The following is a 22,957-nucleotide window of genomic DNA, read 5'->3' as shown; positions in this document are numbered from 1 at the left end:
AACATGGAGATAATACTACTTCTATCTCGTGGGTTGTTCGGTGATTAAATAATCCGTGGCTCTGAATGCACGAATGAATGAATGAATGTCGGCAATTGTTTCATTCACATTTTCCTTTATACACTTAACTACCATTTATTCAGAATCCAAATAACATAATTGCTTAGAAAGTGGTCATCGTAAGCACATACTTCCATGTAACACATTGCATAGGTCAAGAAACATGCTATATTTAACTAAGAAGGTCAAATCCACGGCATCATATAGGTCCAATATCTAATCAGCTCAATTTCCTATGCTTATATATATTTATGCTGCGCCATGAAAAACAACAGTAATATTTATAGAGTACCTTCAGAATCAAAGAAAAAGCAGTACTGAATAATAATAATAAAGGCATCACCACTTTCAAGTCTTTGAAAACTGATCATTTGTACATAGTACATACAGTTCATTTAGCCACCACACTGTAGTCTCCAAAGGTACTAGACATTTAAATGGTTACTGTCAGTGTCGGTGATGAAGTAAGAAACGCATTACTGCGGACACTAAGATTAGCAATGTTTTGACTAATACTCAAATACAGAAGTCAGAAGTTAACAGTTATGTATAAACTGGCTAACATAAAAATAAATATCTCCCTCATCTAGTTAGATTTTAACTAGACAATTTAGTCTAAAAAGTGTCAATATATAGGTCAGATTTCTAACAACAATTGCAAAAATCTGAAAAATAATTTAAATGGGATGGTGTCCTGAAGACCAACAGAAGATATAACTCAAACATGCTACTGATAAACTATGTTTCCAGGTTGAAAGAAGATTCCATTTAAGACTTCCCTGCAGACAAGGGGTCTAAAATTACTGAAAAATCAGAATCCATGGCAATCAACACCCAAAGGATTACATGATAAAAGAAAATTAACCAATCCACTGTGTAAAATGAAGATCCAAATGCAGGCTACTCTCATTATCTGTTTAATCTACTTAATCACATTTCTCTGAAATGATGTCAAATTTCTAAATTTAAGATTGCTTGCATGTGGAAACAGACTACCTGCAGAGTCTAGAAAATTTCAACTTATTTTTCCAAAACCTACTTAGAGAATTGTTTGTTGCTTGCTATTAAGAACACTCATCTCTCCACTTTTTGAGAGTTTGTGAGGTCTTTTCATTGGCATACGACCTTCAGGATTTAGGCTGTAGAGCACTATGAGACAACTGGAGAACAGAACTATATAGATTTCATTGCATTATAATTCTCACCTCTCAAAATCTAGGAGAGGAATCTGTCTCTTCAAGTGCAGAATTTAAGTGCTTCTACTTTTCTTCTTTTTTAAAAAAATGTTATCTGTACAAAGTATTTTCAGGTTCCCCAAATCCTAGAGATTTCAAAACCACAACAGCCACAATTAAGATATGCAGTTAACATTTTCCAAAGGTACTCTTAAGTGTACATGGAAAACATACTCAATTCCAGGACTCAAAATGTGAAAAATCAAAAGTTAACAGACGCTCGCCTCATGCAATGCAGGTTTAAAAATAACAGTGGGGAAACGGTCCAAATAAATCAATACAGATTTTGGTCTGTGTGACTTAGAATGATTTCCCACCTCCTTGCTGCTAAGCTATTAACTTCTGAAGTAAATTCGAAGTGAGTTTTCTAAGCTAAAAGAGCAATAGAAATAAATGTGCTACTACCAGGCTAAAAGAAGACAAAGGATGATATTTATTTGATTTTGTGTTAGAAGAAAAGAGTTACTAAAATATTTAAGTAACATCATTTTGAAGCTAAGAAGGCGAGGAAATGCTCTGGCTTGGTGGGGGGTGAGGGGGAGCGGAGTTAAATCCCTGGAAAGCAAAAACGTGTACACAGAACATCGAAACATTTGGTACATCTTAGCAATTAATAATGAACTCCACAGTAAGGACATTTTCAAGGGAATTCTTTTATCTGTAAATATTTTAGCATTTTGTTTTGTTTTCAGAAGAATGACGTGATATCTGAGATTTGATTCAAAAGTCAGAAAAGGTGGGGATGGGGTAGGAAATAGGTGAAAGAAGACTGGCCATGTGTTGATAACTGTGGAAGCTGGGTAATGGACATATGGATCTCAGTTATACTCTCTACTTCTGCGCAGGCTTAAATTTACCTGATGAAAGGTTTAAAAAACAACCGTAAGGTAAACTTTTATTTCCAGATTTCAAAGTTCCCTTATTTCATCTTTTCAAATATTACCAGTAGATTCTCTTGATCATCAAATTAATTCTTCTGAGTATCAATATAAAAGGTTTTTCCCCCTAGATTTTCCTCAGTTCTATCACTAAACAAAGGGATTCTACGGGGAGAGGAAGCCCCACAGAGAAGTACACACTATGATTAAGCAATGGTGCTAAATAAATCCAAATCAATAAGACTCTGACATAAAGCTTAAAGGCAAACTGAGAGAAGCACTTAGGGTAGTGAGGTAATAAGCATGTCACCTACCTTCCACAGTGGACACTCGAACAAGTCAAACAGACCCAGGGACTTTTGTTGGACCGGCACACTAATAAAAAGAAAAATACACAATATACCAATTGTATCATGTTATTTCCCAGTTTCTCCTCTAATCTGCAATAGCATATCCTGTGGTTCAGTTGTAAATTCCATGGCTGCTTAGGTGTACTGAAATCACAAATCCCGGCTTTGTGAGGGCATATACACAAAATGGCTGCCCAATAACGTTACACTGAACAGAATTTAAATGCATGTCCACAACAGCTGCTCATTTTAACTGTCGACTCAACTCAAATAGTTTAACCACAAGTTAAACACGTATACACTTTTCTCCTTTATCACTTATTCCCTTTCACCACAGTCTCTAACAAGTAAATGACAGCCTGTTTTCTTATTAAAAACATTTTTTAAAGTCTTCTTTTTGCTGAGGAAGATTCACCCTGAGCTAATATCTGTGCCAATCCTCCTTTATTTTTTAGTATGTGGGTTGCCAGCACAGCATGACCACTAACAGAGCAGTGTAGGTCCATCCCCAGGAACTGAACCTGGGCCACCAAAGCAGAGTGCACTGAACTTAACCACTAGGTAACCGGGGCTGGCCCCAAAGTCTAGTTTTTTAATTACGTGTCTTTGCCATGCAGATCATATACTACTATAAATGACACCTCTTTCAGTTAATTAGTGAGAGGCATAACCTAAGAATACAATTAGGAAGACTATGCCCAGTTTTTCCTAAATTAATGTCTCGGTCGCATTAAATATAATTCTAAATATGACAATTGCATATAATTCTTGCTGGGGTTGTAATCAGGACATTAATTATTTTAAGTATTAGAGGGGTGGGGCAGGCAAGAAGAGGTATGGAAACTTTTAAAACATTGGTTACAATTTTGCTTGCTGTTTACTCAATCTGAAAAAAAGCCCACTAAGCGTAACAATGATTTTCAAAAGGGAAGGGACATAAAAATCACCTGGAAAGCTTTTTGAAAACACCTGTTTTACTCAGACAGCGATATCTACATTGAGGTGCAGACAGAAGGACAAAGAACATGTCTATTTTGAGAAAAACCACTTCCCTGGTGACTCCCTAATACATCCCCTTGAGAAACACCAGTCAGCATCCTCGGGGCCAGGGAGGGGCAGCACAGCACAGCCACACACTCAGGACTACAACACAGCCGCCACCTGGAACCCCAAGAAACATCTGTTGAAGGAAAGTTAAATTTCTTAGTTTAGGATACCAAGCTCTTCCAAGATTTGGCCTATCACAACAGTCTTTCTCACTATCAAGAAAAATGAACCAAGCCAGCCCTGATGGCCTAGTAGTTAAAGTTCGGCATGCTTTGCTTTGGTGGCCCAGGGTTCGGTTCCCAGGTGTGGAACCACACCACCCATCTGTCAGTAGTCATGCTGTGGTGGCAGCTCACACAGAAGAACTAGAAGAAGTTACAACTAGAATATACAACTATGTACTGGGGCTTTGGGCAGATAAAAAAAAAAGAGGGGCAGGCCTGGTGGCGCAGCGGTTAAGTGCACATGTTCTGCTTCGGCGGCCCGGGGTTCGCCAGTTCGGATCCGGGATGCAGACATGCCACCGCGTGGCAAGCCCTGCTGTGGTAGGCATCCCACATATAAAGTAGAGGAAGATGGGCATGGATGTTAGCTCAGGGCCAGTCTTCCTCAGCAAAAAGAGGAGGATTGGCAGTAGTTAGCTCAGGGCTAATCTTCCTCAAAAAAAAAAAAAAGAGAGAGAGAGAGAGAAAGATTGGCAACAGATGTTAGCTTAGGGAAAATCTTTCCAAGCAAAACAAAAATAATAATAGATACCGAATTTCGGTACCTAAAAAAAAAAAGAAAAAAGAAAATTAACCAAAGGTGGAAATAAGATGAATCAAGAACCGTAAGCCCTTTCAGTGTATAATGAAACATTGTTTAATAGATCCTCCCAAAGATACTTAATTAGAGTATCATTGTTTGACCTGCTGCTTACTGTTGATTAGGACCCAAATTCTATGAAGTTACAGGTAAACTTGTGGATTTTCATTTGGTAGAGAGAATTTCTGTCCAGCAAACTCCAAAGGTTATGATTTTACTACCCTGTAGGACATTAACCAATTTTGTATCTAGTCTAGCAATTTATTTCAATGTTCTTGCCTCAATGTCTATATACACTCAATTCCTCAAATGCTCTTGGAATCAGCTTTACCATCCTGCTGGTTCCCTCATTAAGGAATCTCTGACATATTTCATTCTGTATTTGTATGGAAGGAGAGAGGAGGGCCAAGAAGAAAAGGAGAGCACTGCGAGATACTGCCCAAGGGACTGGGCCTGTCTGGCCAGCACAGGGTTCTAACTAGTTTTGAATACGAGAGCTTTGAGTGGTGAAATCCCCTTCTAGTTAGCCAAGGGCCCTACCTTTCCTTACCACATTCACACATTTACATTAACTGCCAGGCCATCCTGAAGGCATTTGAGTTTTTGACTCAATCGGGTCCAATCCTGTTATATGCGCATGTAAGCCACAGGACAAAAAGGTTGAGAATACCTGCCAAACTGCTAACAATTATTTTAGGCAGGTACGTGAGAAAGACTATTGTGAGGGGAGATCTCTGGCTTTTCATTTGTACACTCCTGTGCTATCTGATTTATGGCAACAAGAATGTGATGTTTTTATAGCTTGAAAAGAAAGTCCTTTGAAGTATATTTTTAAAAAGAAATACAGGGCAGGCCCCATGGCCAAGTGGTTAAATTCAAGTACTCCGCTTTGGCAGCCCAGGGTTTGCCGGTTTGGATCCTGGGTGGGGACCGACACACAGCTCATCAAGCCATGCTGTGGCAGCGTCCCACACAGAGGAACTAGAATGACCTACAACTAGGATGTACAACTATGGACTGGAGCTTTAGGGAGAAAAAAAAAGATGACCAGCAACAGATGTTGGCTCAGGGCCAATCTTAAAAAAATAATAATAAATTAGAACACAGTTACTTGACAGGTATTCATGGTTTGAAGTATAAATTGGAAGAATGAAAAACTACAAATATTATAATTTCGTCCTCCAGCAAATCTTTCTTTTTCTCTTAGTAAATATGAAGAAACATTGTAACTCAATCTGGAAAAAAATATGTTGAAGTTTAATATTATCCTGAAATAAATAATTATATTACCACAGTAAGTTTAGGCCCAAGCTTTTAACTACCTAGAGCTATTTTTTTCTTTAATTACAGAAGACTTTTTCTTCCTCTAAATGAAAAAAAGAAAATCTACAGCAAAATCACTGTTACTTTGGTGTGTTTCCTACCAAATGTTCCTTTTTCCCCTTAAAGCTGTAAATATACACACACTACAATGTGCATACAATTTTGTGATCTAATTTTTCCACTATCAGTATACTGAATGTATTTCTTCACGTTACTGAATTTAAAACAGTGTATTCTAAGGCTAGTCTTATAATATCTCAGTTATCTCAAAGTTTTATTAACTTTTTAATTTCCCAGTTTCAAATTTTAGAAAAGTTTCCCTAAGGTTGATGGGAAAGAAGGAACAGGGAGTAATTGCTTAATAGGTATGGGGGTTATTTTGGGGTGATGTGAATGCTTTAGAGTGGTGGTGGTTGTAGATGTACTAAATGCCACTGAAGTGTTCACTTTAAAACTGTTAATTTATGTGATGTGAATTGTACCTCAATAAAATAAATAAATAGGTACTTAAGACAGGGATAAGGAGGGAGAACAAAAAGAAATGAAGTTTTGGGGTCACCCCCATGGCCGAGTGGTTAAAGTTTCACATGCTCCACTTCAGCGGCCCGGGGTTCACAGGTTTGGATCCAGGGTGTGGACCTACTCCACTCATCAGCCATGCTGTGGAGGTACCCCACACACAAAGTAGGGGAAGATCAGCACAGATGTTAGCTCAGGTGAATCTTCCTCACCAAAAAAAAAATAAAATAAAATAAAAAATTTGGCTTTCAAGAACACTGGACCAAGTAACTTATGCTTTTTAATAAATCTCAAAATGGGGCCAGCCCCATGGCTGAGTAGTTAAGTTTTCGCACTCCGCTACGGAGGCCCAGGGTTTCACTGGTTCGGATCCTGGGCGCGGACATAGTGCCGCTCATCAGGCCACGCTGAGGTGGCATCCCACGTGCCACAACTAGAAGGACCCACAACTAAAATACACAACTACGTACTGGGGGGATTTGATGAGAAAAATCAGAAAAAAAAATCTCAAAAAAGACTTCACGTTTCTGAGTCAAGAAATCCAATTTCTTTTATCATGAATATTTACAATAAGAAAGTTGAGACAATGTGTGTGATAGGCCATTTGAATGGCAGCACTCTCTGAGGGCTTAATACTTTCACATTGGAAAAATACTTGAAGGCTAGGAAGCTATAGAGAATAGGGTATGATGGGGGATTCTGAAGCCATTTGTTGCATTGCTTTCAGGAATAGTCACTCTGTTTATACACATCTCATCCAAATTAAGAAACTTTAATGTACTTAAGGCAATTATCAAATAGAATGAAAAATACTGGCTTTAAATTAAACAAACTCTCAATGTTAAGAACAGAACAGATCATAGCATGAATAAAAGAACGCTACAAATAATCTTAAAATTATTTATTTTAATCACCTTAAGGGGAAAATATCTTATTATAAAAGACAGTCTCAATTTATAAACAGATGAGTTTCAAAAGTTCATCTGTAGGATGAATATATTTCCCATGGAAGTCATGAAAACACAGCTTCCAGGTTCTTCTCTAAAATTCTACATGAACCATAATATAACTGAAATGGGGTTTATTTTGGGGTGATGACAATGTCTTGGAACTAGATAGAGGTGGTGGTTGTAGATGTACTAAATGCCACATTTTTCTATAAAGTAAAACCATACATAGTCAATAAAAATATTTTTAAGCTATGAATATACTATTTACCCAGCAAAACACAAAAATATTAAACTGAAGGTTTTTAAATTTTTTTATCTTAAATGCTGAAACATAAGAGAAAGAGGGTAATAAGGATGGAAAATTGTAGAAGTTCAAAAAGATAAGTCTGAGAACTTATAAGCGCTCTTTTTATGACACCTAATTACACTTCGAGGTGACGTCAAGGCAAGGAAGCCATGCAGTGTGTTTCTCACAGTTACCCTTGGCCACAGCAGAGTCACTGCAGTCTCATAAATGGAGGTTTGTCTTCTTTCACTTAGATTATAAAATTTCCTCAAAGTAACTCTCTCCTCCAGCAGTCTCTCCTCTTTGCTTAGATTCTTCCAGCCCCAAGCTCAGTGGCTCCTCTCTCAATCCCTGGGCATCTCAGTCTGGAGGTTGGTACTAGCTAGGCTCCCTTCACTCTCTTCCTTCGGCTATGGCCTCAGAACCTTCCTCTGGCCCTGTTCTCACCTCAGACAGAAGCTCTGCAAGTTGGCACATGGGCCCCTTTGGCGGGAGTGGGGAATCTCGATCCTCTCCTGAGCTACGGCCACTCTCCTGAAGGTAGAAGCTATAAGACATGCTAGGCAGGGGAGAGGAGTGGAGGAGCCCCAGCCTCTAAAATATGCTCACACTCATGTCTTCTTCCTAAAGCCCCCAAAAGCTTTAACACTCCTGGAAACTGGGAGGTGAGAACTGATGAGGCACAGAGAAAGAAGGAAGGCATCCAAGTGATCTACAGACCGATGTGGTTTTCCTCCCTACCATTCCTGTGAAGGGAATAATCTTCTCCTTTATCAAGAGATAAGACAGAAAACTAGGGAGTTCTGTGCTTAAAGGGGCCTATTTACCATGAATGTTTTCAGGTTGCACTAAGAAGACAAGGAGTTCATAAGACAAAATGGCACCCACACTGAATATAATGTTCTTTCCACAATATCACTGATCTTCAACATCCTTAGTATTCACTACATGGAACCTAATAATATACGGTACATTTGATATTCAAGGCCTATCAACAATTCTCTTGGAATTCTAAAAATTTTTTATAAAACATGCACTACTTCTTATGATACAACTTAGTCACTGTCTCTAGGCACAAAATAGTCCAAGCACACAGCACTGACAGGCAAGCCATTTATACAGCATCCATTATTCAATAGTTGCTTTCAAGTGGTAGAGAATTCACAAAGGCGAGGATCCGATGACCAGGATTCTAGTCCTGGTTCTACCATCACTAACTATAGAACGGAGAAAATCACTACTATTCTGGGCCTGTTTCTTCACTGTAAAATGAAGACTAGGTGATGAGCATGTCCCCTCTAATTATAAAATTATTCAAAGAACATAAGCCAAAAAACAGATGAAACAATCATGTTATCCTCCCCTATAGATAAAATTCTTCCAACTCGACTCTCCACCTAATTTTCTTTAAAAGCTTAACAAAGAGATAATTGCTAACATAGTACAATTTTCTAAACCAACGGTTTCCAACTTTTTTCCTGCTTCCCACCACCCCCAAGAAGCAAACACATGCCCAACACAATGCCTATCAGTAACAGCAACCCACTGCCACAGCAGGGGTGGGAAGTGTGTGGAATCACTGTTCAAAACTGTTACAGACAGGGGGCTGGCCCTGTGGCCGAGTGGTTAAGTTCACATGCTCCACTGCAGCGGCCCAGGGTTTCGCCAGTTCAGATCCTGGACGCAGACATGGCATTGCTCATCAGGCCATGCTGAGGCGGCGTCCCACAAGCCACAAGCAGAAGGACCCACAACTAAAATACGAAACTATGTACTGGGGGGGGGGGGGGGGGGGGATTTGGGGAGAAAAAGCAGGAAAAAAAAAGATTGGCAACAGTTGTTAGCTCAAGTGCCAATCTTTAAAAAAAAAATGTTACAGATAAACAATGCTGCCACAACAGTGAAACTCAAAACAGCCCCCAACACACGCACAATTTTTAAAGTGCTCCACTCTAAAATTACTAGCAACCCATAAGAAAACATCTATGATATGTGTTTTTTAAAAAGCAAGTTCATTTTTATCTAGTTAGGATGTATCTAGCACGTAGTATGTGCCAGGCACTACTACAACCACTTTATGAATATTACTCCATTTAATCCTCTACAATCCAATGAGGTGCATGCTATTATTTGGCCTGTTTTATAGACAAGGAAACTGAGGCACAGAGAATTTATGAACTTGCCAAGTTAGTGACGAAACTGGAACTCAAACTCATACAGTGTTTGAAGTCATGAACTGCTACAAAGCAGTAAATCCAGAAGGTTGTCATTTTTGTTTTAAAAAGATTCCATACTGTTTCTGGGTATATATTATATGCCTGTATATAAATTTTTAAAAGTCTAGAAGGATATATAGTAACTGTTAACAGCTATGTAAAAGGAATGGGATGGGAGATTGAAGCCACATGGACCTACTTTCAACAGTATTGTTTGAATTTTTTCAGAAAGCATTACTTCTTTTATAATAAAAATAAATTTTAAATGTCTTAAATTTAAAGATACTGGTATGATAAAGTTGTCCTAATGAAATGGACTTGTTCTAAATTATTAAAAAGCATGAGTGGTAAGTCAGACCAGAATCCAAGATTACAACTCTATGGGTTTGTAAAAATACGATCAATGAAAACAAAATTTTTGCAGCTGTTATTCAGAACACACACACACACACTCCATAAAAGTATCAACAGTGAAAGTGTTATTCCTCTTGAAATTGGAGGATAGGGCAGTATTATCATAAAAATTCTATAAATATTTCAGTACATATAAGTAGAAATATATTCCAAGACTAATCCAATTTACCCTCCAACTGATATATTTTTAGATGTTTAAGAGCAAGGCATATAATCTTTATACCATAAATACTCTTTGAACCATATGCTCACAAGCCTATTCGTTGCTAAAGGTTCTAAAGTCTCTCCTATCTTATTGGTAAAGTGACATAAAGAGCAGGAACTGGGCCATAATGCAGTCCAGAAAAGAAGAAATCCAGCTATCCCAAGCAACTGCCAAAGGTGCTAAAGCAGCCTGAGTGCAACCAAAATCATTGTCTGTGACCCCTCCCTCACTCCAAGGCTGCTTATTTTGGGAGTGGGCATTGGATTCTCAGGGAACAGGGAAACAGAAGAATTCATATTAAAAGCAACAGGGGGTGCCCAGGGCCCAAGGAGTGAGCCAAGGCAGAGCTTGGCAGACTAAGCAGAGGTCCAAATACTGGAGGAGGAGACGAACCTGAGCACCAAATCCAAAGTCACCAGACGTGGCAGGTTGGGACTCAAGGCCCAGATCACAGAACCAAGAGTTCAGGGCCAAGGCAGGGAAGGCAATTACGAAGCAAAGCTTATCTTGATTGTCTTTCCACATCCCCCATCAATCTTTTCCACCTTCCTCCTTCTAGCAGCAGCTCTCTCTTGCCTCAGTCCTATTCTTATTCAAGCAATCAATTACTCTTTCCTGAATCATTAGATAAGTAAATAGGCTGGTAAAGTCACAATTCAGTATTTCTCACAACCACTCTCCTTTCTTTTTAATGGCCCTGTGATAGATTAAAGATGGCCACAAATTCTTTGACACTCCTGCCATTAAGAGGCAGGTCTATGTTCTCATTCCTTGAATCTGAACAGGCTCTATGATTGCCCTGACCAATTGAATACAGCAGAAGTAACCGTGTCAATCTGCAGGTCTAGGCCTTAAGAAATGGACAGCTTCCTCTTGCTATAGCATGGAATGCTTTATCTCAGGGAAGCCAGCCACAATGTAAGAAGTCTGATCACCCTGAAAACAACACACTGTGAGATGCTCACCCACATGGAGAGACCTTGGAGAATATGACATCATGGGGATGGGGGGTTGGGAAAGAAAGAGAGACAGAGACAGAGACAGAGACCTGGGAGCAGAGAGGTCCCAGACATGTGAGTTAAGAAGTGATCTTGGAAGAGGATGCTCCAGCCCCAGGTACTCCAGCTGATACATTACCAGCCAAGTTCATCCTGATTTCCTGACCCACAAAATCATAAGCAAAATAAAATGGTTGTTTTAAGCCACTAGGATGTAAGATAGTTTGTTATGCAGCAACAGATAACCAGAGCACCACCTGCAGAAGGAAAAGTGTCAGTGATATAACACCCCTCACTCAACCCTGCCAAAAAATTCACTGGAATGACTGACACTGCTGTTTAGTAGAAGTGAGAACGGGAATCTTCAAGAGGTTCTACCCAATAGGAGTCAAGCTATCCAAACACTAGACTTTCCCCTCCACAACAGAGGTAGTAAAAGAGTAAAGACATTTCGGTCTATCACCATCTAAGCTGCCATCATGCACTAGACTGGCTCTTTCAGTATCCCATCAACATTTTAATAACTCAAATCCATGTGTGCTGTCATTACCATAAGACAACCTAGGTCCTTCTTGAGCACAAATATCACTCCTAATGTTGCCCTATATTGAAAAACAAGCTTTACCATCTCAAACGCACTATTTCCACAGAAATCTGGATAAAGATCCTTAAGAAAGTGTTAATGGCACTTGCAGGAATTCTTTTCCTCTTCATTAAAAGCTACAAAGCCTTTTCCTTCACTCCTTTTGCCTCTCCGGATTATGTTCTTAAATAAGCACTCTGGGAAACCTAAGATTTTACTGAAGGTTGGATTTGAGAAACTGACTCTGAATAAGAGTTGAGAACATCCTACTCCATATCTGTTTCCAGTTCTATCTTTACGCTAAGAGTTCTGACATATTCCTCAGCCAGTCTGACTTGATCCCCATCACACCCAGCAATGGCTGATTCTAGGCCTTTGTAACTGAGATGACGAGACCACATCCTAACCAGAACCCCAAGATTTCTGAGGAAGTACTTACACTTTTCCCTTAAAGTTCCTAGCAAATTGTTCCACAGTCAGCCCAGAAGGAGGCAGGTGAGGGGCACAGGGAAAGGAACTCTGCTTTACGTCAATTTGGTTGAACTAGGCAGAGGCCTTGATCACCTGCCCTTGACCCCTAACCCTGCCAAAAGACTCCTTCCTTCTTTAATACAAAAATGTACCAAATGGACTGGATTACGCTCCTAAGAATTTAACTGTCGCTCTGTAGACTCAGAACAAACATGTTAGAGATCATGTGATAGAATGAAGCAAGCACGGCCTTCAGAACTGACAGAACAGAACCTGTCTTACCTCTACATTCTAGCTTTACCATTTTTTTTTAAAGATTTTATTTTTCCTTCTTCTCCCCAAAGGCCCCCAGTACCTAGTTGTGGGTCCTTCTAGCTGTGGCATGTGGCACGCGGCCTCAGCATGGCTTGACGAGCGGTGCCATGTCTGCAGCCAGGACCCGAACCAGTGAAACCCCGGGCCGCCGAAGCGGAGTGCGTGAACTTAACCACTCGGGCACGGGGCCAGCCCCTTTACCGTTCTTTTATTCTGTGACCTTAAAGCAATTGGTTACAGGGCCTGTTTCCTCATCTGTAAAATGGGACAAATACCACCTCTTCCTCACACAGCCAAGGAAGGATTTCATGAGACAAACAATATAAAGTGCACAGCAAAGGGCCTAACAAACAGAAAGCACTCAGTGAATGCCAGTTCCTTTCCCCTAAAAATATATTAAACGGAATAAAACGGCTGTCAGGGTTAATTCTGGTGGCTGCTATTATGTACAACACAGGTAACATACGCCCACAAATACCATGACTGCTAATTTTCAGAATTTTTTTCCTCAGTTTACGTTCAAAAAGAATTGTAGTTGTCAATTCCTTTTCACAGAAAAATTCTAAATACATAAGTTCAAGTCAGCAAAAATCCTTCAGAAACTCCTCCTATATCTGACCTAAAATTAAGTTATATTCAAAACATCAAATGAATGATATAAAAATATTCAATTTTAATAAGCTTATTTCAAAATTGATATAACTACTATAATCACCTGAATGTCAAAATTATTAAATTTTATATCTAATGTGAAAAATACTTTAGGAGGCAAATGCATTTTAGAAGCGCATTTTGAGGGGGCCAGTCCTGTGGCTGAGTGGTTAAGTTTGCATGCTCTCCTTTGGCGGCCCAGGGTTTGCCACTTCAGATCCTGGGCAACGATCTACGCATCACTCATCAAGCCATGCTGTGGCAGCATCCCACACAGAAGAATTAGAAGGACTTACAACTAGGAGATACAACTAAGTATTGGGGCTTTGGGAAGGAAAAAAAGAGGAAGATTGGCAACAGATGTTAGCTTAGAGCCAATCTTCCTCACCAAAAAGCATTAAAAAAAATGGTCAGGTTTAAAAAAAAAAGAACCACATTTTGAGAGATGTGCAAGGAGGTTTAGACAACTTAATAAGATGCTACTCAGATAAAACATTTAAGTACGGAAGCAACTTAAGTGTGAAAACCATACTGAAATATAGTAAACTCATTAAATCACAGCTCACCAATCTAATTGATCAAAATATACCTTGGGTATCTACTTTATTTAGTGTACTGTCAGTACATTATCAGTATGGCAATGAGTGAAAATGTCAAAATTCAGACCAAGAAAGAGGCTAAGGTCCTAATGTGAACTAGTCTATATTCCAATATCCACTACAATAGGGTTACAGGTCAAGTCATTTTAAAATGTATTTTAGGGGCTGGCCCGGTGGCATAGTGGTTAAGTTCACACATTCTGCTTCTGGGCGGCCCAGGGTTCGACGGTTCAGATCCCAGGTGCGGACATGGCACCGCCTGGCAAAAGCCATGCCGTGGGAGGCATCCCACATATAAAGTAGAGGAAGATGGGCATCGATGTTAGCTCAGGGCCAGTCTTCCTCAGCAAAAAGAGGAGGATTGGCAGTAGTTAGCTCAGGGCTAATCTTCCTCAAAAAAAACCCCCAAAAACTCCAATACTCTTTAAAGCAACACAACAAAAAATCCAGCACCCCAAGATATGAACTTCACCATGTCTGGCATCCAATAAAAAATTACTTGACATAGGAATAAGAAAGAAAAGGTGACCTTTAAAAAATTAACTAATTAATTTAATTAAATATATTTTAATTTCTAACTTTTGCTTTAGCAAAGAAATAAATAGGAATCATTTCAAATCATACCAGACTTAATATGATATGGTGATATGGTGATCAGCTTATTTTTATGAACTGATAGGTCTAAACTTCTATCCCACATAATTCAGTTCTTCTTTATCCACCTTATTACCTGGTTCTCTTTAAGGGGTAATGTCCCTGGCTCTCAGAGACTAACGTTGAAGCCTGTTCTTTAGCCTACTTAAGTTCCCAACCTTTTCCATGTCAGGGCTTGCACTGAAAAAGATAACATCTGTACGGCAGACGATCATAAACTGAAGACGCTTCTCAGGGCCAGAAGTGATCTGCTTGGAGGATGCAGCCACCCTAGGGTGGGGAATCATCATCTCAACACATGGGTAATCCATTCGTGGCCCCTCTGATGGGAAGCTCTGCTAGCCAATCTTTTACATGGTTATCTAGCAATGCAGGAGGAGATCGCCCACCTACTCCAATGCCCACTTGTTAGAACAAAAGACTGGAAGTCATCAACCACTTGAGAGGGCCAGCAGCACTATCTGGGAATCTGAGATGCCATTCCTCTGACCATCTGCAATTTATAATACTCACTAATGCTCTGAGACCTATAGAGAAAACGGATGCCCAAATCCTTATTTCTAACCTATGTACAACTGTCTTGTCCTACTGCCATTCCGTACCCCAGTCAACAGTATAACATGAAGGAACGTAGTAAGAATCGAATTAGAGAAGTACCAGAAACAGCTGGGTCTGAGTACTCAGGTGGTAAAACAGCAGTGATGAGCACGGAAAAGGACCAATCAATTGCTTAAAATGAACCTGGATCCAGAGCACGTGATTAACTACTACTGCTACAAATGTTTCCAAGGCCACTTCCAGCTCTCTGATTTCAAGGTTTCCCAGACAGAAAAATAATTGAACTTTTACTCAAAATAGACGAATGCAAAATTTCATTTTTAAGTGATTTAACTCTCTGAATAAGATCCATTTCTAATGCGGCAAAGCATTTGCCCTAAAAACTGGATTAAAAATATTTCATTTAAAAATAGGCACCAAATTAAACATGGAAGACCAACTTCTCTCTTATTTCCTCTCCCTCCTAACATCCCACTAAAATGACAATAAAGGAATTCAACAGATATTAACTTACAAGGATGAAGAGAACATGCGAGGCAACCAAAGCAAACAAAAGATTCCAACATGTTTTTGGAAGTCAGAAAGAAGTTAGAGGAGCAGCAATAACCTCAGTAGTGCAAAGGAAGCTACAGCCTAAGTGCCCTCGGAGAAGAAAGGCGGCGAGGGGAGGGGGGCCCTCTGGGCTCAGGGACACTGGGCACAGGAGACAGCAAGGGTGAGGATGGGACTGAAAACAAGAGGGCCAAGGGCTGTGAGGAACAACTGAATCATGGAACTGCCTACGCTCTGATGTCAGAACATACGCAGCCAGAGGGACAGCCCCCAGAGGGAAGACTGAAAAACTAAATAGTGCCCAAAAAATTCTCCAGACAGACATCTTGCGAGTCTTCGTCCGATGAAGAAGGCGGCCTGCTCCCTCAGCTCACAGTGAAGCCCTCTGTAGACAAGCCCCACTCTCTGACTGACCTCTTGAGTGCCTCCCTGTTATGTGAAACAGATCCTTGAAGAAAACCTCCAGTCAGAGAGAATGATTTTAACCAGAAAAATAGGAACCCAGAGGAAACAGAAACAATGCAGGGAGCACAGGAAAACTTCAAAACAGACTCTCAAACCCTGGAGTAATAAGAGAAGATAACGAAAAACAGCAGCAACAGGATGTATGAGAAAGCAACAGTCAGAAAAAGGAGGAAAAGCTCTTGAAAATTAAAAATGATTATCAAAAGTCAGTAGAAGGGAAGAAAAAAATCAAGGAAATATCACAGGAACTGAAACCAAAAGGCAAAGGAATAAAAAGATAAGAAAGTTACAGGTTCTACCCGGACACCCAACATTCAATTAACAGAAGTTCCAGAAAGAAAAAAGTACAAATTAGGAGCTGTAAGTATGGGAGGATGAGTGTGCTATTAAACATATACGTAGATTGAAAGATCCCTTGAGTACCCATCACAATACAAGAAAAAGTACCCATGCCAAGACATTACGTCGAAATTTCAGGACACCAAGGATAAAAAGGGTATCCTAAAAGCTTCCAGGAAAAAGAATGAAAAGATATGTATGAAGGAACAGTAATCAGAAAGCCATCAGGTTTCTCAACAGCAACAATGGAAGCCTAAAAACAAAGGAACAAAGCTTTCATAATTCTAAGGGAAATTTTTTTTCTAACTAATATTCTAAAGCCAGCCAAGTAATCAAATATAAAGGTAGAATAAAAGTGTCAGACTTGGGGCCGGCCCCATGGCCAAGTGGTTACGTTCACGTGCTCCACTTCGGCGGCCCAGAGTTTTGCCAGTTCGGATCCTGGGCATGGACATGGCACTGCTCGTCAAGCCACGCTGAGGCGGCATCCCACATGCCACAACTAGAAGGACCCACAACTAAAAATACACAACTATGTACTGGGGGGCTTTGGGAAGAAAAAGGAAAAATTAAAAAATTAAAAATTAAAATTAAAATGTGTCAGAATTTCATGGAGTCAAAAAGTTGCCTCCCAGGAGTGGAGAGCTAAACGATGTACTCCAGCAAAACACTCTAACGAACCAAGAAAAAGAAAGATATGGGATCCAGGAAATGTGAGCACTAATACAAGAGAACAGCAAGGGAACCATAGGATAAAAACTGTCCAGTAGGCCTAGAGAATAATTAGTTCAAATGGGAGCAAAACGGCTCTGAGAAGGAGGTTTGCAGGAAAAAACAGTACTAAGAGATTATCTATCTGTTTAAGTGCTTGGAAAATAACATCCACAGACATTTGACAGATTTATAGGTACATGTGGGAGAGAAATGTGTAGAAGGTAAATCAAGCAATTTTTTTAAAGGCAGTTATTAACTCAAGGAAAAATAAAATGCTGGACAAGAAAGAAAAAGTAATCACCATATTAACCAAAATTTGTAATCTAATTATAGTGAGAAATGGAGAGAGGGGCAGAAGGGAAAGTACTTCAAACACTAATGTCCTCATTTACTATAGCAAGATGGCAAGAGATAATGCCTAAAATTGATAAATTAGGAAATAACAGTTATTACTTAGAAGAATGCAGGTCAACATGAGAAAGAAAGCTAAACAGAGCTTGCAGCCATTGTCTGCGGACAGTAAGAATGAGGGTGGGGGGGAGAGAGACTGCTGTTCTATTTTAAACCTTTTGATACTACGACAACTGTGTATATATATTACTTTTAGAAAACATGGGTTAATCTTTAAAAGATAAATTGATACAACAGTCGTATCAATTTATGAAACTGCCCAAAGCACTTTATTCATCTTAAAAAAAAAAAGTATATCTAAAATCTATTACATGGCATAAAAATTACAATAGCAGTTTATCATTTGGAGCCAGACACTACTGAATCCCCTATATACTGCAAGGCTAATTTACGGAGCTAATGATATGTGTCCTCTAGTAGAGAATGTAATTTCTGAGCTGGCCAAAATTTGTCATCTATATGTTAACAGATCCAGATACCTACAGAGCCAGAAAAGAGAGGGCATCTGGTCCTGCTGACCTCCCACACAGAGGCAAATGCTGATCCATAAGGCTGGTCCCCTCACTGGCTCAAGCATTTTACTCTATTTTGAAATGGATTTCCGAAATCAGTTTTCAACATCAAAGGAAAACAACATATGGAAACAATGTATATGAAACTACATATTCTCAAAAACTGCAATGCACTGAACAAATTTGTTATTATTCATTCTATCACAAACTCAGACTTGTTCAGACCTACTTTGGTGAAAAATACCTAACGAAGCTATTAAGCTATACCTACTGCACCACTTCAGCTAAACACTGGAACTGTGCCCCTACCTCCAAATGAGGGGAACAGGTAGTGGGCAGAAGGATTAAAAATGCTAAAGCCAAAGCAGATTCCTAAATCAGAGCCAAAATGAGCCACTTTTGCCTTTGGAAGACCAGACATAAATAACTACAGAATAATTACCAGGAGTTTATACTGTTTCAAAAATAACTTCCCCTATGAAGCTGATTACATGGAGAATGAACACAAAAGCCATGAGTCACTTAAGAAAAATTCTGACATCCAATATTTCTATTTATTTAATATAGCAAAATCTGATGCAATTCCATGGTTTTGCCAACAACCTGAGTAAGCAAATCCATGGTTGAACAATCGTGAGATCTTCAAAAGAATGAATCAAGTCATAAATGTAAACACCACACAACTACTATTTCAAAACAGTTAAGTGCATGCAATATAAGAAAAGATTCTTATATATATGTTTTTATAGGAAGCACTCCCTCCCATAAATAAAATAATTAAGAGGTTTGGGGACCTCTTATTATCAAAGACTTTACTCAGAGAACAATAGGTTTAATATCTGCATTGTACAATTCTCTTTCTAGTTTTTTGTAGTTATATAATAAAGGTTAGTGTGAAAGCACAAAGCAGGGGAAAAAATTACCACACTTGTACTTACTGGTGTGCTGGGAAACTCTTTATTCTTTTAAAATCAATGGGACTACTCATGAAGAAATGGAAAGAAAAAAATATAAACTGGGCACATACTTCTACTCTGCTTAAAGGGCTAGATACCCAATATTACAGAAAACAGGCACTGCAAACTCTAATAGCTGTTCTAATTATTTAAAAAACCAAAAGATGGATTTTTTTTTACAACCAACAGGCATAATTTTAAAATCTGGCCCACATTTTCCCAAAAATCTCTATTAATTATTCAAAGAGAAAAAAACACACAAAAACCTGAAAAAATCTTCTTTAAAATGAGGCTCTAAAAAGACTATACACAAACACACACCTGAAATAACTGAAAAGAAATTGATGCAGTTAAGCTCTCAGAATTAAATTCTTATGGCCTGGGGTTTGGCCCCATGGCCAAGGGGTTAAGTTCACGTGCTCCACTTTGGCAGCGGCCCAGGGTTTCACTGGTGCGGGTCCTGGGTGCAAACCTAGCACTGCTCATCAAGCCACGCTGAGGCGGCGTCCCACACAGTAGAACCAGAAGGACATACCACTAGAATCTACAAGCATGTACTGGGGACTCTGGGGAGAAGAAGAAGAAAAAAGATTGGCAACAGATGTTAGCTCATGGCCAATTTAAGAAACATATATTTCATGACCTGAATCTTGAGTTCTTGCAGCCACTTCATATGCATAAGGTAAAGCTTGAGTCCTTAGTTGTTGCAGAGCAATTTCTCCATTGTTAACACATCTCATTACTAACACTCAAAATAGTTCAGATGGAAACTAGAGTTAATCTCAGTTAAGTGAAAGAAAATTTACCGTGTGACACTAACATTAAAAATCACTCAATAATATGCATCAGCCTCAGAGTCTCTAAGTTACATATAAGTTCTTTTTAAAAAATATTACATCAGGGGGCCCGCCTGGTGGCGCACTGGTTAAGTTCACATGTTCCACTTCGGTGGCCCGGGGTTTGCTGGTTCGGATCCCCGGTGTGGACCTATGCACTGCTTGTCAAGCCATGCTGTGGCAGGCGTCCCACATATAAAGTAGAGGAACATGGGCACAGATGTTAGCTTAGGGCCAGTCTTCCTCAGCAAAAAGAGGAGGATTGGTGGCAGATGTTAGCTCAGGGGTAATCTTCCTCAAAAAATTTTAAAAATTTTAAAAAATATTATATCAGGACATTTCTCTATCATGTTATCTATCAATTATGCCAGGGAAACATTCTATCACAAAAATTGGTTTCCTAGAAATTTCAGCATCTTTATCCTTCAAGTTATTTTCAAAACTTCTGATCAAAATATTACCACTTACCATTCCAATATTGTGCAACAAATTTCAAAACAAAAGAATGGACAATAATCTAGTATTAAAAGAAAAAAAACGTGAACATAGTCAGTAAGGATAAAGATTTAAAGAAGCTAAAACAATAAGTGTACTACCTTATAATCGGCGAAATTAAACCTGCAGGAATATGACAGTTAATCACCAGCCGGCTCTTCCTGGTGATGCGATAGAACAAGAACAGTCCCTAAAATTAAGAGACTTCAGGGCGGGTCAAGGATAGACAGGCTAGCAGCCTTCTGCAAAGCTGTCTTACACCCAGCTGGGACAATGGAAATATCAGGACAGAGCATCTACTCAAAATGGACAACAGCCCACTGATAGAGCTCTTCAATCCTAAAGCAGAGTACAAAGTTCCCAGATAAAATCCCGTTGGTTATGTCATCTTTTCAAAGATACAAGCTGGTTCATCTTAAACTCTGAACTCCCTCCTCAAAAGGGTCTTATAAAATTTAATTAGCCCGTATTTATTAATTGTGAAGCATTTAGCTAACACAAGCAGTAAGACAACAATAAATTTCATTTTCAACGTCCAAGTTTAACTCCAACAATAGTTTTCAGAATCTGAAATTGTGTTTCTAAGCTCATCTGCATTTTATACATCTGTAAATAGCATATATATACCTATTTTTCAGTCTATCTTGAGAGAGATCTGTTGTAAGCTCTGCAGTCTAAAAACTATAATTAACTTTTACAAGAAATACAATTGGAAAATCTTTGAATGTTAACTAAATGGAACCAAAAAGTACACTGCCTAAAAGCAAAGATTCAAATAACCTCTGAGCTACCAGAGGCAAAAGCAAAATTCCACATTTTAAGAATTCCCCCCTCCCCCACCCACAACAAAACCCCTCCAAGAAGTATCTCTGCCAGAACCAAATGAAGACATGGGAGGGGGCAACTTCAAGAAACCAAGCACATCTTTAAAATAACCAAAAGCTAATTGCATTTTACCCATAGATATGTGGAGAAGGCTGGTTTTACATCTGTGCTAATGTGAATAGCAGCCTATAAAAAAATTAGATCTGACCGGTAACAAAGTTAAGACATTCAAAAACAGTTGTTTTCTTCCAATTGTATTACCAATTTTGTTCCAACTTACCTGCACTTTAATCAATAAATAGGAGGAAGAAGGGCTAATCAAATACAGAATTCTAAAATAAATTATTTTCAAAATGTGGAATTTAAAATGTATTTTCATGTCAAAAATCTTAAAGGAATTATTTCAAGTATGTTTCCAAACACTTAAAATCCTTCAGATTATCAAACATTAAGTTACTAGACAACAAAATAACGACCCTGCTTTTCAAAAGGCAAGCTAGGGGCCAGCCCTGTGGCCCACTGGTTAAGTTTGAGTTCTCTGCTTTGGAGGCCCAGGGTTTTGCCGGTTCGAACCCTGGGCGTGGACATGGCACTGCTCGTCAAGCCATGCTGAGGCAGCAACCCACATGCCACAACTAGAAGGACTCACCACTAAAAAGACACAACTATGTACTGGGGGCTTTGGGAGAAAAAGGAAAAATAAAATCTTTAAAAAAAAATGTCACCTTGAAATTTCAAATTAAAAAAAAATTAAAAAGCAAGCTAAAAGTATGATTTGAATGGTATTTGAATTTAAGCTTTGGGCTATCTCTAATACCCCCAAGCATCTTAAGCAATTCTCTTAATCTTTGTCTCAGTTTCACAATCTATAAAACAGGAAAAACTACAAGGATGGGTAGTTAATTAAATTAGTCAGGATTAAATGCTAGCAAACTGCTTTGAAGTTGCTTTACGTTGTTCTCAGTTCTCCTCCTACTCAGTAAAACTAATAGATGAGAAAACATCTGGAATTACTAGATACTAACAGCTGCAGACTCACAGCAGTTAAAAGATGATCTCTATTTACAAGTTTCTAAGTGAAAGTTCACTCAACAACTCCAAAAGATTTCAGGATACAATTGCAATGAACAATTTTTAGGTAAATTTCCTTTCAGTCTGAAAGAGACCTACTCTTATATACATTCTCAAAACAGACTACTACAAATCGCAGAGCATCTTGAGAGGTCTTGGCAGTAAACAATTCTAGGTAAAATGAACAAGCTGTTACTGTTGTTGATGCTATTCTCAGCATTGTGAACTGTCAATCAAGGTAAGCTTCATCATAAATACACCCTCCAAAAAGTACCAGCCCCTGCTGAGAATCTAAATACTTCCTTCTGAGCCATCTGTCTAGGAAAGCTCTATTGAAACACCTAGAATGCACTTGCTCACACATCTAAAAGAGCTATTAATAAACATAAAACACTAAAACACATTAAACCATATACATTTTCCACTTCAAAAAACTGATAAACTACCTGCCCAAGTCTATTCTGACACCTAGGTGGAACACAAAATCCATAGGTAGGTGGGTCAGGAACTGCAGCTTAATCAAACGAGACTAGTAATTTTTTTCAAAGAAGCAAAAATATATAAAATAGCTCAAGAAGGGGGAAAAAGCTCAAAAAGAAAAAAACAAAAACTGAACAGGTTAGGGGGAAATGTACATGTAAATTACTCCTTGATGGAAGAGGGAC

At 38.9% G+C, this 22,957-nt stretch overlaps 1 protein-coding gene across 2 annotated transcripts in view; it reads right to left on the bottom strand.

The window, feature by feature from the left end:
- Positions 1-22,957, bottom strand: part of USP3 (ubiquitin specific peptidase 3) — a 91,542-nt gene that overhangs the window by 62,558 nt on the left and 6,027 nt on the right. The window contains exons 2-3 of one of the 2 annotated variants that reach the window (XM_046651321.1): positions 2,488-2,548; positions 1,266-1,381 (exon numbers count right to left, since the gene is read on the bottom strand). Coding sequence is in view for 1 of the 2 variants with exons in the window: in XM_046651314.1 (XP_046507270.1) it covers positions 2,488-2,548 (61 nt within the window). In the remaining variant the exon portion in view is untranslated. The remainder of the gene's footprint in view (positions 1-1,265; positions 1,382-2,487; positions 2,549-22,957) is intronic. The other variant, XM_046651314.1, reaches the window with a different exon arrangement.

The sequence above is a fragment of the Equus quagga genome, chromosome 2, assembly GCF_021613505.1.
Source record: "Equus quagga isolate Etosha38 chromosome 2, UCLA_HA_Equagga_1.0, whole genome shotgun sequence".
NCBI lineage: Eukaryota > Metazoa > Chordata > Mammalia > Perissodactyla > Equidae > Equus > Equus quagga.
This window is presented reverse-complemented; position numbering and strand designations above follow the sequence as displayed.